Source organism: Triturus cristatus, chromosome 1_1 (genome assembly GCF_964204655.1).
Source record: "Triturus cristatus chromosome 1_1, aTriCri1.1, whole genome shotgun sequence".
Lineage (NCBI taxonomy): Eukaryota > Metazoa > Chordata > Amphibia > Caudata > Salamandridae > Triturus > Triturus cristatus.
The window spans coordinates 677968975-677984092 of NC_140579.1; the positions used below are offsets into that span (position 1 = coordinate 677968975).

General features: G+C 42.8%; 1 protein-coding gene across 2 annotated transcripts in view; it reads right to left on the reverse strand.

The window, feature by feature from the left end:
* Positions 1 to 15118, reverse strand: part of PSMC5 (proteasome 26S subunit, ATPase 5) — a 321232-nt gene that overhangs the window by 108481 nt on the left and 197633 nt on the right. For both annotated transcript variants that reach the window (XM_085647065.1, XM_085647066.1), the window contains one exon: positions 14217 to 14315. In XM_085647065.1, coding sequence (XP_085503191.1) covers positions 14217 to 14315 — 99 coding nt within the window. The remainder of the gene's footprint in view (positions 1 to 14216; positions 14316 to 15118) is intronic.

The following is a 15118-nucleotide window of genomic DNA, read 5'->3' on the forward strand; positions in this document are numbered from 1 at the left end:
ACACCTCTTGATGATTTTAAAGTTGTTTATTCAGTTCGTGACTGTCTCCTACGCGTTTCGAACCGTAGTTCCTGATCACGGTAGAGTGTTATTCTAGTCCTTTTTCAATTTCCTCTTAAATACACTATGACTCTTTCTAGTGCATTATGGGTTGGGTAGTTTTTACAAACATGTGTGGATTCACATGTGATGGTTTCCTTTATTTCAAAGGTTTTGCCCGTTGGGTCACTCAAATTCTTCTGATTTTTGCCGATTTAGCATGCCTTGCAGGATGTGCATTTGGTGAACCCCTAAGATCTCATCTGTAGCCAAGTTTCCGGTTTCTTGTTTTCAAAGTGGCTTCTGATCAGGTGGTCATTAAGATTTGGCGCCCTCCTAAATGAGACCAAAGGCCGTTCTCCAATAGAGTTTCCTATGTCTGGATCTTTTTTGAGTACATTCCAGTATTTGGGCCACATCATACTACACACAAGGATTTTCGATATGCCAGAGTCAAAGGATACAAAATACAACAGACGGAGTGAGTACTACCTTGAACCCGCAGTCCTCTTTCTTTGACCACGAACATCCTCCAATAGGAGTCAATGTGATTAACTTTAAAATCCCTGTGGGCGTTTCCCTGTCACACATAGCTGGCATTGAGGAAGGCAACCAAGCCGAAATGCGTCTGCCAGGTGTCACAGCAGTGGCGAACTTTTAATCAAGCATGATGTGCCAAGATGATGAAAATAAAGCCTCTCAGAATCATACCTGAGCATGTGTCAGCCCGTCTTTGAGTATAAGCGGGATTGGTGGAACATATATATATATATCTTACTCGAAGATGAAGTACACGGCACACCTCTTGATGATTTTAAAGTTGTTTATTCAGTTCGTGACTGTCTCCTACGCGTTTCGAACCGTAGTTCCTGATCACGGTAGAGTGTTATTCTAGTCCTTTTTCAATTTCCTCTTAAATACACTATGACTCTTTCTAGTGCATTATGGGTTGGGTAGTTTTTACAAACATATTTTTTGCATTTTTACATTTTTCACAAAACTTTATTGTTTATTGCGCTAATCATTCTCTTATCTGCGTGGCGAGTTTGAGCACCAAAAAACAAAGTAATTTAGATCAGGTTTTTACTTTTGTCGAGTGACCTCCATGTAGTGATGGGAGCGGTCCACTAATAGTAGCGGGCGTGCCAATATTGGTAATTTGTCCAATATATTTTATATGATTACACATGGGGTAAACTTGAACTAAGTGTTCACAGGTTAGAGGGCTGAGTGCCCCTTACTTTGTTTTTGATTACTCACGTCGCCAGTTAGATAGAGAGTGTGCGAGCATCATTGTTATTAATGCAACTGCTGTGTAGATGTTGTTATCTTTCTCAACACAGTCAGGATGTGTACACACAATTCTACTGCAAGCATGTTCTTGAGAGTTCATTGACAGAGCAAATTAGTCGGGTTTTTTGTTTCTTAACTTTCTTTCTTTTTCCAATCAGTTTCAAAGGTGAACATACATCTCCTCATCCCCATTGAGACCCAGCGGTTGTTTCGTCCTGAATCTCATGATCATGCTGGACTCTAGGCTGCGTAGTTTTTGTACTCTGTTCCCTCCACGTTCATTTGTTGGAACTGTTATTAGTCCTGAGTATCTGATGTCTAGCCAAGTTTTGTCCTTATGCATGGTCATGTGTTTCGCGATAGCGTATGTGTTGTCCATGTTTTGTATCGCTCGGATGTGTTCTAATATCCGTTTCTTAAGGGGACAGATCGTGCTCCCTATATATTGTTTTCCACAATAACATTGGAGAATGTATACTACATGTGTGGATTCACATGTGATGGTTTACTTTATTTCAAAGGTTTTGCCCGTTGGGTCACTCAAATTCTTCAGATTTTGCCGATTTAGCATGCCTTGCAGGATGTGCATTTGGTGAACCCCTTAGATCTCATCTGTAGTCAAGTTTCCGGTTTCTTGTTTTCAAAGTGGCTTCTGATCAGGTGGTCATTAAGATTTGGCGCCCTCCTAAATGAGACCAAAGGCCGTTCTCCAATAGAGTTTCCTATGTCTGGATCTTTTTTGAGTACATTCCAGTATTTGGTTATTCTTTTTTGAATTTCATAGCTTTCTTTGCTATAAGTGAGTATAAGCCGTGGTTGATTGTTGTTAGGTTTTATAATACTCTTTTGACTGTCTGGATTGTCATCTGTGTCTGTGCTGTTCTCTTCACTGCTCCTTTGTTCTTTTTTGGGAAGTAATGTGTCCGCTCTTGTTTTTTGTCTTGCTTTCATTTTGCCACGTCTTATGTCTGCATATTTATATCCACGTTGTTTGAAGCGTTCTTTTGTTTCTTCAAATTTCTCTTCCATTTCCTGCTCCTCCGAGCAGTTTCTTTTCATCCGCAGAAGTTCACCGTAAGGTATACTTTTTTTCAGTGCTTGGGGATGAAAGCTTAAACCATGGAGCAGACTGTTTGTTGCTGTTTTTTTGCGGTAGACTGTGGTGTGCAGTTGGTTGTCCTTGACGTATACCTTTGTGTCTAGGAATTCGATTTCTTTCGGGCTTATGTTGTAAGTGAATTTTAAACCTACATCATTCTCATTGAGCTCCTCGAAGAAGTCTTGAAATTGTTTCTCAGTTCCTCTCCACAAAATAAATAAATCGTCAATAAATCGTAGCCAAAGGGCTACGTTTGACATGTGATGGTCGTTTTCCTCTCTCCAAGCTATGTTTTTCTCCCACCACCCCATCATGAGATTCGCATAGCTTGGAGAGAAAGAAACTCCCATAGCGGTACCGCAGCATTGGGCATAGATTTTTTTGTTAAATAAAAAAACATTATTGTACAGGCACAAAGTGATCATTTCAATCAACATCTTGGAATGCTCTAATTCATTCATAGGCCTCTGTTTGAGAAAATATTGGATAGCGTTCAGTCCCTTTTGATGATCAATTGAGGTGTAAAGTGACACCACGTCAATGGTTACCAGTAGGTAGGTTGGTTGCCATTCAGTGTTCATGAGTATTCGCAGAAAGTCCCCAGTGTCCTTTATATAGGAACTCAGAGTTGTTACAAGGGGTGCTAGATAAAAGTCTACATACGTTGATATGTTTTCGTACAGGCTTCCACAACTCGAGATGATAGGACGACCTGGTGGTTTGTTAAGTGTTTTGTGCACCTTTGGGAGGAAATAGATGGTTGGCATGATTGGGTGTTCAACCATTAAGAATCCTTTTTCATTTTCGGTCAACAGACATTTCTCTTGCCACATATTTAGTTTTCTTTGTAGGTCTGATATTAGTATAGCTGTTGGGTCTTTTACCAGATTTTTGTAGTTTTTAGTTACATTTAGTTGGCGCAGTGCTTCTTCTATGTAGTGCTGTTTGTCAAGCACTACAATGTTTCCGCACTTGTCGGCCGGTTTGATTTCGATTTCATTGTGGTTCTTTAAAGATTGTATGGCCTCTCGTTCTTTTTTGGTTAGATTTTCCCGTTTTTTCTTTGAGGTGACATTCCGCATGGTGTCTATTTCTCCCAATACCAGATCGTAAAAAATGTCAATTTTGTTCCCTGGATGCAGCGCTGGGCAAAACTTGGATTTTTTTTCTTGAATGTGGTTGGCATGCGTTTGTTCAGTTGTAGCCCCATTTCCCCCAAGATTTGGGTATCTGTTAGTTGAGAAGCATCAGTCTCATTTGCTAATTCGTAAGCTATTCTCAGGTGTGGTGCATCAGAGATTCTGTAAGTTTCTGGGTTTGCAGGATCAGGCAGTCGGGTTTGATCTGAGTTCGCTTTAGGCGAGTACCTGGCAAAGTATTTTTTTAGTTTTAATTTCCTTACATATTTGTATAAATCTATTTTGGTTTCCAGGGGGTCCTGATGTTTCTCTGGGCAAAATGATAATCCTTTGTTGAGAAGTGTTGTTTCAGATTGAGATAAAGTGTATCTGGATAGGTTGATGACCAGATTTGGGATTGCATAGTTATTGCATCTTATTTCCTCACCACCGCGCGGTTCCTTAGATTGTATCTTCCGCTTGGGCCGCTTGCTTCTTCTTGTTTTCCTTGATCTCTTGAGTGAGAGAATCCCCTTCCCCTTGCCCTGGTTCTCCCTGATCCACGTCCTCTTGGTTTGTCTCTGGGTGTCTGTTGTTCTTGATAGAGCAGTTTCATCTCCTCTAAAAAAGAGAATTTGCGCAGGCCTGTTTGTCTTTGTTCTCCTTCGCCTGGATCTGATTCAGAGCCACTTGTTGTGTAGCCAGCACCTGTGTCTACATTAGGTTGTGTGTCCCATTGTTGTTTGTAAATTTCGAATTTTCTTGCAAATGTGAAGATGGTTCCAAATTCGTAGTCGTCCTCATCTCTACGAAACTTACGTTGTTTCCTCTCCTGTACTTCTTCTTCATGTTTGTCAAGATTGCGATCCATGTCAGCTCGTAGTTTCTTAATTGTCTCACTGTTTTCATTTGATGCTGTGATTTGAGTTTCAAGTTCTGATATTTTCTGTTGTAGTTCATCTACGTCTTTTTTAGCGTATTTGATGATTATATGCATCATGTTTTTGGAACACTCCATGTTGTTCCTGCCCCACTCTTCAAGCATTTCAGATTTCGTGTCCGGGTGGTTTCTCTCTTGATGATAATCGTTTAAAAAAAGTTCACGACTTGGGGTTGAATCTAGCTTATCCCCACTCACCAAAGAACCATCACGAGTGTTTTTTCAAAGTCCTGACGAATAAAGTGCAAACTCAGAAAAACGTTTCCAAAACGCGCTATACACAGTGCCTGCACCGAATACAACTGGTGACAGAACCCACAGCGTCTCGTACTTTGGGGCCATTATGGAGGAAAGGGCTGCCAAGAGAACATCCAGAGCGCAGAACATGTTTCAAAGAAGCACAGGGGCTTCGAAAAACGCGAACTCAACGGACAAAAGATCGCAACCCCAAATTACTACCATCAAACAATTATTCATGCAGCTTGAAAAATTATTACGTAAGGAAACCTCACGAAGTTGGGAGATTATCACTCTGGAAAAATACATCGAATGCGACATGGTACCCAGAGGGCTTCGCATTTTCACTCTCCCAAACCACCCGGACACGAAATCTGAAATGCTTGAAGAGTGGGGCAGGAACAACATGGAGTGTTCCAAAAACATGATGCATATAATCATCAAATACGCTAAAAAAGACGTAGATGAACTACAACAGAAAATATCAGAACTTGAAACTCAAATCACAGCATCAAATGAAAACAGTGAGACAATTAAGAAACTACGAGCTGACATGGATCGCAATCTTGACAAACATGAAGAAGAAGTACAGGAGAGGAAACAACGTAAGTTTCGTAGAGATGAGGACGACTACGAATTTGGAACCATCTTCACATTTGCAAGAAAATTCGAAATTTACAAACAACAATGGGACACACAACCTAATGTAGACACAGGTGCTGGCTACACAACAAGTGGCTCTGAATCAGATCCAGGCGAAGGAGAACAAAGACAAACAGGCCTGCGCAAATTCTCTTTTTTAGAGGAGATGAAACTGCTCTATCAAGAACAACAGACACCCAGAGACAAACCAAGAGGACGTGGATCAGGGAGAACCAGGGCAAGGGGAAGGGGATTCTCTCACTCAAGAGATCAAGGAAAACAAGAAGAAGCAAGCGGCCCAAGCGGAAGATACAATCTAAGGAACCGCGCGGTGGTGAGGAAATAAGATGCAATAACTATGCAATCCCAAATCTGGTCATCAACCTATCCAGATACACTTTATCTCAATCTGAAACAACACTTCTCAACAAAGGATTATCATTTTGCCCAGAGAAACATCAGGACCCCCTGGAAACCAAAATAGATTTATACAAATATGTAAGGAAATTAAAACTAAAAAAATACTTTGCCAGGTACTCGCCTAAAGCGAACTCAGATCAAACCCGACTGCCTGATCCTGCAAACCCAGAAACTTACAGAATCTCTGATGCACCACACCTGAGAATAGCTTACGAATTAGCAAATGAGACTGATGCTTCTCAACTAACAGATACCCAAATCTTGGGGGAAATGGGGCTACAACTGAACAAACGCATGCCAACCACATTCAAGAAAAAAATCCAAGTTTTGCCCAGCGCTGCATCCAGGGAACAAAATTGACATTTTTTACGATCTGGTATTGGGAGAAATAGACACCATGCGGAATGTCACCTCAAAGAAAAAACGGGAAAATCTAACCAAAAAAGAACGAGAGGCCATACAATCTTTAAAGAACAACAATGAAATCGAAATCAAACCGGCCGACAAGTGCGGAAACATTGTAGTGCTTGACAAACAGCACTACATAGAAGAAGCACTGCGCCAACTAAATGTAACTAAAAACTACAAAAATCTGGTAAAAGACCCAACAGCTATACTAATATCAGACCTACAAAGAAAACTAAATATGTGGCAAGAGAAAGGTCTGTTGACCGAAAATGAAAAAGGATTCTTAATGGTTGAACACCCAATCATGCCAACCATCTATTTCCTCCCAAAGGTGCACAAAACACTTAACAAACCACCAGGTCGTCCTATCATCTCGAGTTGTGGAAGCCTGTACGAAAACATATCAACGTATGTAGACTTTTATCTAGCACCCCTTGTAACAACTCTGAGTTCCTATATAAAGGACACTGGGGACTTTCTGCGAATACTCATGAACACTGAATGGCAACCAACCTACCTACTGGTAACCATTGACGTGGTGTCACTTTACACCTCAATTGATCATCAAAAGGGACTGAACGCTATCCAATATTTTCTCAAACAGAGGCCTATGAATGAATTAGAGCATTCCAAGATGTTGATTGAAATGATCACTTTGTGCCTGTACAATAATGTTTTTTTATTTAACAAAAAAATCTATGCCCAATGCTGCGGTACCGCTATGGGAGTTTCTTTCTCTCCAAGCTATGCGAATCTCATGATGGGGTGGTGGGAGAAAAACATAGCTTGGAGAGAGGAAAACGACCATCACATGTCAAACGTAGCCCTTTGGCTACGATTTATTGACGATTTATTTATTTTGTGGAGAGGAACTGAGAAACAATTTCAAGACTTCTTCGAGGAGCTCAATGAGAATGATGTAGGTTTAAAATTCACTTACAACATAAGCCCGAAAGAAATCGAATTCCTAGACACAAAGGTATACGTCAAGGACAACCAACTGCACACCACAGTCTACCGCAAAAAAACAGCAACAAACAGTCTGCTCCATGGTTTAAGCTTTCATCCCCAAGCACTGAAAAAAAGTATACCTTACGGTGAACTTCTGCGGATGAAAAGAAACTGCTCGGAGGAGCAGGAAATGGAAGAGAAATTTGAAGAAACAAAAGAACGCTTCAAACAACGTGGATATAAATATGCAGACATAAGACGTGGCAAAATGAAAGCAAGACAAAAAACAAGAGCGGACACATTACTTCCCAAAAAAGAACAAAGGAGCAGTGAAGAGAACAGCACAGACACAGATGACAATCCAGACAGTCAAAAGAGTATTATAAAACCTAACAACAATCAACCACGGCTTATACTCACTTATAGCAAAGAAAGCTATGAAATTCAAAAAAGAATAACCAAATACTGGAATGTACTCAAAAAAGATCCAGACATAGGAAACTCTATTGGAGAACGGCCTTTGGTCTCATTTAGGAGGGCGCCAAATCTTAATGACCACCTGATCAGAAGCCACTTTGAAAACAAGAAACCGGAAACTTGACTACAGATGAGATCTAAGGGGTTCACCAAATGCACATCCTGCAAGGCATGCTAAATCGGCAAAATCTGAAGAATTTGAGTGACCCAACGGGCAAAACCTTTGAAATAAAGTAAACCATCACATGTGAATCCACACATGTAGTATACATTCTCCAATGTTATTGTGGAAAACAATATATAGGGAGCACGATCTGTCCCCTTAAGAAACGGATATTAGAACACATCCGAGCGATACAAAACATGGACAACACATACGCTATCGCGAAACACATGACCATGCATAAGGACAAAACTTGGCTAGACATCAGATACTCAGGACTAATAACAGTTCCAACAAATGAACGTGGAGGGAACAGAGTACAAAAACTACGCAGCCTAGAGTCCAGCATGATCATGAGATTCAGGACGAAACAACCGCTGGGTCTCAATGGGGATGAGGAGATGTATGTTCACCTTTGAAACTGATTGGAAAAAGAAAGAAAGTTAAGAAACAAAAAACCCGACTAATTTGCTCTGTCAATGAACTCTCAAGAACATGCTTGCAGTAGAATTGTGTGTACACATCCTGACTGTGTTGAGAAAGATAACAACATCTACACAGCAGTTGCATTAATAACAATGATGCTCGCACACTCTCTATCTAACTGGCGACGTGAGTAATCAAAAACAAAGTAAGGGGCACTCAGCCCTCTAACCTGTGAACACTTAGTTCAAGTTTACCCCATGTGTAATCATATAAAATATATTGGACAAATTACCAATATTGGCACGCCCGCTACTATTAGTGGACCGCTCCCATCACTACATGGAGGTCACTCGACAAAAGTAAAAACCTGATCTAAATTACTTTGTTTTTTGGTGCTCAAACTCGCCACGCAGATAAGAGAATGATTAGCGCAATAAACAATAAAGTTTTGTGAAAAATGTAAAAATGCAAAAAATATGTTTGTAAAAACTACCCAACCCATAATGCACTAGAAAGAGTCATAGTGTATTTAAGAGGAAATTGAAAAAGGACTAGAATAACACTCTACCGTGATCAGGAACTACGGTTCGAAACGCGTAGGAGACAGTCACGAACTGAATAAACAACTTTAAAATCATCAAGAGGTGTGCCGTGTACTTCATCTTCGAGTAAGATATATATATATATGTTCCACCAATCCCGCTTATACTCAAAGACGGGCTGACACATGCTCAGGTATGATTCTGAGAGGCTTTATTTTCATCATCTTGGCACATCATGCTTGATTAAAAGTTCGCCACTGCTGTGACACCTGGCAGACGCATTTCGGCTTGGTTGCCTTCCTCAATGCCAGCTATGTGTGACAGGGAAACGCCCACAGGGATTTTAAAGTTAATCACATTGACTCCTATTGGAGGATGTTCGTGGTCAAAGAAAGAGGACTGCGGGTTCAAGGTAGTACTCACTCCGTCTGTTGTATTTTGTATCCTTTGACTCTGGCATATCGAAAATCCTTGTGTGTAGTATGATGTGGCCCAAATCATGTTGCTCGTGGGAAAAGTGCATACTGAATCCGGGGACATAGTTCAGTGACTGCGTACCCAGCATGCGATGATGCTCTGACTCAGTCAGCTGTCAGGCTGCATTCTCCCTCTTTGCGTCACGAAGATGGTGATTTGGCCTTTCAAATCTTCCTGTCAGCAGAAAATCTGCCGCTCTTTCCCCAGTGTACCAACACTAGTGCTGCTGCTGGGGGGGCGCCGCGATGCGTATCTTCTTACGCTCACACCAGAAAGTTGTCGGCATTCGCGGAGCACCAGACCAAGAGGCGTGCCAGTACTCAAGCGCCGACCGCTTGACAAATACTCCACCAATCCCGCTTATACTCAAAGACGGGCTGACACATGCTCAGGTATGATTCTGAGAGGCTTTATTTTCATCATCTTGGCACATCATGCTTGATTAAAAGTTCGCCACTGCTGTGACACCTGGCAGACGCGTTTCGGCTTGGTTGCCTTCCTCAATGCCAGCTATGTGTGACAGGGAAACGCCCACAGGGATTTTAAAGTTAATCACATTGACTCCTATTGGAGGATGTTCGTGGTCAAAGAAAGAGGACTGCGGGTTCAAGGTAGTACTCACTCCGTCTGTTGTATTTTGTATCCTTTGACTCTGGCATATCGAAAATCCTTGTGTGTAGTATGATGTGGCCCAAAAAAACAATCTGAGGATGGAGTCGATGCCCATGCGCACTATCGTCCAAGGGAGGAGTCACCTATCTCGGGACTACAAAGACTTCTTCCAAGACAACAACAAGGTGCAAGCATCAGAGCCCATCACCAGATGGCGATCTAATGCGAAGTATGAGATCTGCAGCTCATATGCCTCGAACATTACAATTTAATTGATTGTGGGACATTGAAGGAAAACATAAGAGGGAGCCTGCAATGTATTTTAGTATGATCAAGGGACTGTCGGAGAATTTTAACGCAAAATGAGACCGGGGAGCAGACCTTTAAAATCAGCTTTTTATATTGTTCCTCAGTATTAACATGTTAGCAGCCACTATATTGTACAACACCGCTCTGACACCTCATACCCAAGGGTATGAGTGATTTCATCACATCTAACAAGGAGGCCTAGCTGCAGCTCGTTCAGGGTCCGCACAGCATGCACATCAAGTGCCTCTGCATGCTTCTGTACAGCATAGAGTGATGCTTGGCTGGCGGCTTAAACCATCCTACCATCTGACACTGTTTGAGCCTGGTGCTCGCTGCCTCCTCTAATAAGAGTTCAACGACATTATGGCAGCCATCAAAGGGTGGGTTTGTGAGAAATTGGCCTGGTATATGCTGTCCGCTAGTGATAGTGGGCACCTTGCACCAGTCCAAACAACCCCTTAGAGATGATCGGTTAAAGAACCTTATTTGAAAGCTATCCAAGTGGTAGCTATGGAGAGCAGCCTTCAGGCTAAGTCTTGGAGGAATGTAAAGCAGCTTGTTTTACCAGTCTATAATCTCTTGAATGACCTAATGAAAGGAGAACCACACCAGGTATGTATGTGTGTGTATATATATACATATTTATTACTAAACACACCCTGCTAGTCCCTTTATGAGGCTAGAGGTCAAAGCACATATGTTACACTTAAAATATCACAGTAAATTAGCACAATATACGATAGACCCCAAGGGCAAACCAAAACATATATTGAGAAAGTGGTATAAGAACCACGACTTGACTAGACACAAGGCCTAGAGCATCGCCGGGACCCCAAGGAACTACCCAAGGTAGTGACACAGGGGACCCATGGGGGACGTGTGCAGTGTGAGAACACAGCCGCGAGCTCCATTAGCTTCTATGGGGAAAGACGCGGTTGGAATTTTAAAGGTTAAGGACACTTAAGGTGGACTAGGAACAAACCCTTTTGGACTTAGATGGTTCTAGGGCCAACACCCACGGGAGCACCGGAGTACTTGTGTTACCCCACCCAAGGAAGCCGTGTGCATACGTGTCAAATGGTGTCGGGCGTCTTCGTCGAGTTCAATGGCAAGATGCTGAAAAGTGTTTCTGCCGGGAAGAGGAGAAGTGTCCTAAGAGATCCAAGCCTGGATCGAAGATGTGAAGAACCTGAAAGTAGAGGGGACAGCGTCTGGGTCACTAGCCAGTGACTAGGGGCTCGATAGACGACTGCCCACCGATGTCGGGTGCTTCAGGTGCGAAGAGGGGAAGCTTGACTCTTCAGCCACGAGGACCAGGAGGCATCGACGACGACCAGGAGCTGGATTCGAGCTGTCCCACGAAGGATGTCGAGTGCCACAGCGTCAGTGCCCGGATTGGACACAACAAGCCTTAGCAACAGCAACCCACGCAGAAGAGGCAAGATGCTTCGGTGCGGACCCGCAAGGTCCTGAGGACTCCCCAAGCGATGGAGAGACAGGGCACGTCTGGAGCAACCAGGGAAGCCCAATTAAAGTTAGAGTTGTCTTCACAGGGACCCACCAGTCAACGGACCAGGGATCGCGAAGGGCCCTCGAGAGAAAACACAAAGGGCCAGCTCACGGAACACTCGTGGAGTGTAGGTGGGCAATCTTCGGTGCAAATGCTGCTCGGGGTCAGGGCTACCCAAAGCTCAGCTGCAGAGGTCGCCTCAAAGCCGATGCTTCTGCAAATCGTCGCGGTGTCCAGGGGTTTGGGTTGCACGGTCTCAGAGTTGCTGAGCGCACAGATCGACCTCAGAGACCACGGGAACCCACCTCCTGTGTTGCAAAATTCTTCGGAGTCCTCAGGAGCTTCGGAGGTGCAAACCGGACTGTTGCGTCTTTGGTGCCTGCCAAGCAGGGGAGTAACTCCTTTACTCCAAGGGAGATTCTTCAGTCATCTAGCATCGTGTAGATCGTTGAAGTTCCAGGATTCAGTTTCAGCATTTTGTCCAGGGATATCTAAAGTTCTGTAGTCAGGGGTTCCTTCTTTATACCCAAGGAAGGGGTTGGACTAACTCAGTGGATCCACCTATGGGAGGGTCAGGAAAGAGGAGTGGCTACATCCATTTCCTTTGCCCAGTTTCGCGCCAGAGCAGGGTCTGGTAGCCCCTGCAACTGGTTTGAGCTGGACTATGCACAGGGTCACCAAATGTGCCGCCAGTGCAGACTTCAAAGCAATCTTGGAGTGCACCCACCCAGCCCCAATCCACTAAAGCCTGTCTGGGAGGGGATAACACCTCCCTGTGACAGGAAACCTATTGTCCAGACCTCCCCTGCCGGAGTTTCGGTCAGTAGCAGGAGGCCAGACTTGTGTCTGTGGCTGGCAGCATCCATTTTGTGATGCCAGGGATCTGTTAGCTGGTACCGGGTATACCGGTGCTGTCAGGTCTTTCCCTCTAGAAGGGTGGGATCATACTCCCACACACTAGTTACTGGTGTGGGGATATGATTCCCAGGTGTTTGACACCAAACATGACGTGTTTCTGTGCAGCCATCCCAAAGTTAGCATTTACCGGAAGGTTATAATGCACTTAAGAGTATATGGTCAGGCTGCATCACAGACAACCCCGGAGAATCGATTCCGAAGGCTGCAGAGGGGCTCTGCTCATGCATGGGCACCCTCTCACATAAAACCAAGCACCCTGCCTTCAGGATTAGTAAGGCCTGCCATAGGGGTGATTGATAGGTTTATATGTGCAGTGATATGGAAAAATATAGTAAACCTATGTCTTAGTAAGGGGTGCATGCACCACCTTACCCAGGCTGCTAGCAGTCCTGTGGTGTCTTTTGGGAAGGCTTCCCAGGAGTGGCATAATACATGCTGCAGCCCCTGGTAGGCCTCTGGGGTGCCTATGCCCTGGGTACATAGTATACCCTATATTAGGGACTTATAAGGGTACCCCAGAATCCAATCTGGAGTGTACCTAAGGTACAGGGAATCAATTTAGAGGGGAAGCAGCTAGGCTGGGGTCCTAGATAGCAGGGCCCCAGACTAAAGTCGAAAAACAGTGAAACATCAGCAAAAAGTGGGGGTAACCATAAGAAGTAGATCCCACTCTCCTACAGGGTTCAAGCCCATTAAAGAATACTGGGGGGAAAGATCTCAAATTCTGCACAATGTAATTTAAAGTAAGCCTGACACACACTCCTCCCACAAGAGTATGTGGAATAGTAATGGCCATTTTAGTTTAGCCGTAAGCCCACATAATAATTATAATATGGTACCAAAGGTGGGGGGTTTTTTTGTTTAAAAAAAATGTTTTTCGAATCAACCTTCATTTGCAAGGCTGCATTCCTGTATCGAGCTTCACCGCTGCACACAACAGAGTCCCGGAAAGCTGGTGTGTATTGGTGGTTAGAGACTCATTCATGATGTTTGCCACTTTACAATATGGACTTGAAAATAAAGTGACAAAATGCAGCCACTCATATTGCAGGTTACTCAGATATCGAGTAGTTATGCTGTGGACTGATCTAAAATGTGAAGGACACTGGCAACAAAACCAATGAAGGAGGCTGATCCACCACCTCACTCTGTATAATGGGCTGTGGGAGGATCGATGCAGAAAACGACACTACCTGCAAAAAATGGATGAAGAGGACTGAACTAAAGTCATTATATATGTATGTATGCTTCTTATTTTAATTTAGTGTATGAGTTTGGAGAGACAATGCAAGATGTATCTCCTCCAGATCTAACAATTAACACTTCATTAGGTTTCTTTACCATGGTAGTTAGGCAAGACGACTGGGTACTTGAGAAGCATGACAGTTTAATAACCGGGTACCATGCCACTCCAATATAGTACCAGGGATGGCCCCCTTAACCTTAGAATATGACTAGCAGACTCTACTCAACTAGAATGCCACATAACAGGCCTGATATATCAAACGGTTTTGCTCATTCTTTGTGGAAATGTGTTGCTACTGATGATTAAAAAGACATCAAGAGAAACTAAGGCAGCATCTGCTCACATTAACCAAAATAATCTGCAATAAACATTAATAAATAATAAGGTACCTCTTCATTTGGAGGTGGGAACTCAATCTTTCGATCAATTCGCCCTGGCCGCAGCAATGCTGAATCCAAAATATCAATTCTGTTAGTGGCCATGATCACCTGCAAGCCAATAAAAAAAGATCAATATGGAATTCCAGCAACAATATAATGTGAATGTAGAAGTTATCTCTTGGCATTTCTCTGGTAAGCTAATACTGACAATTTATCAAAACCGACCTTTAATGCATGCCTAATGGTCTTTCTAATAGTAAAGTATTTTTTATCTTTCTTTAAACCGATAGCTGTAAGTTAGAACTGGAGCATGGTAAGCATGTTTCTCTTAGAAATATAATCTTATAATGATTCTGACATTACACCTTAACAGACAAAAGTGGTGTATGGTCATCGCTTAATTAGCTTCACATGTGCCCTCTCTATGGTACAGACAAACATTTCAAGAACAAAAGAAACATTGGGGGTGGGAGCAAAGAAAAGATAAATGGTAACACTACTTTATCAATAATATAACTTTGCTAGATCAACCTTTCTTTATATATTACTAGTGTATTTCTGTGAACAATTATTTTAAAAAACACTTTATTATGTAAATGTTGGGAACATTTCAAGTAGCACCAAATTCAAACAAATAGGATATTCACTTTCATGGTCAAAAGAAAGACCTGAAATACGCCATCTCTATTTGTCTCTTACACTCCCAGAACTTAAAGATTCCTCCACTACTGCATCACCTGCAGCTTCACCTTTTTTTTGCTTTCACATGACGCTGAATCGAGGGACCAGAGTCAAAGAGAAACATATTTGCAAACTGCCTCAAAATGCAGTCAGTCTTTACACGACACACCTAAATGAAGAGGACAGGATAAACATAATGGCTCACACGATTTAACACAACAAGTCGGATA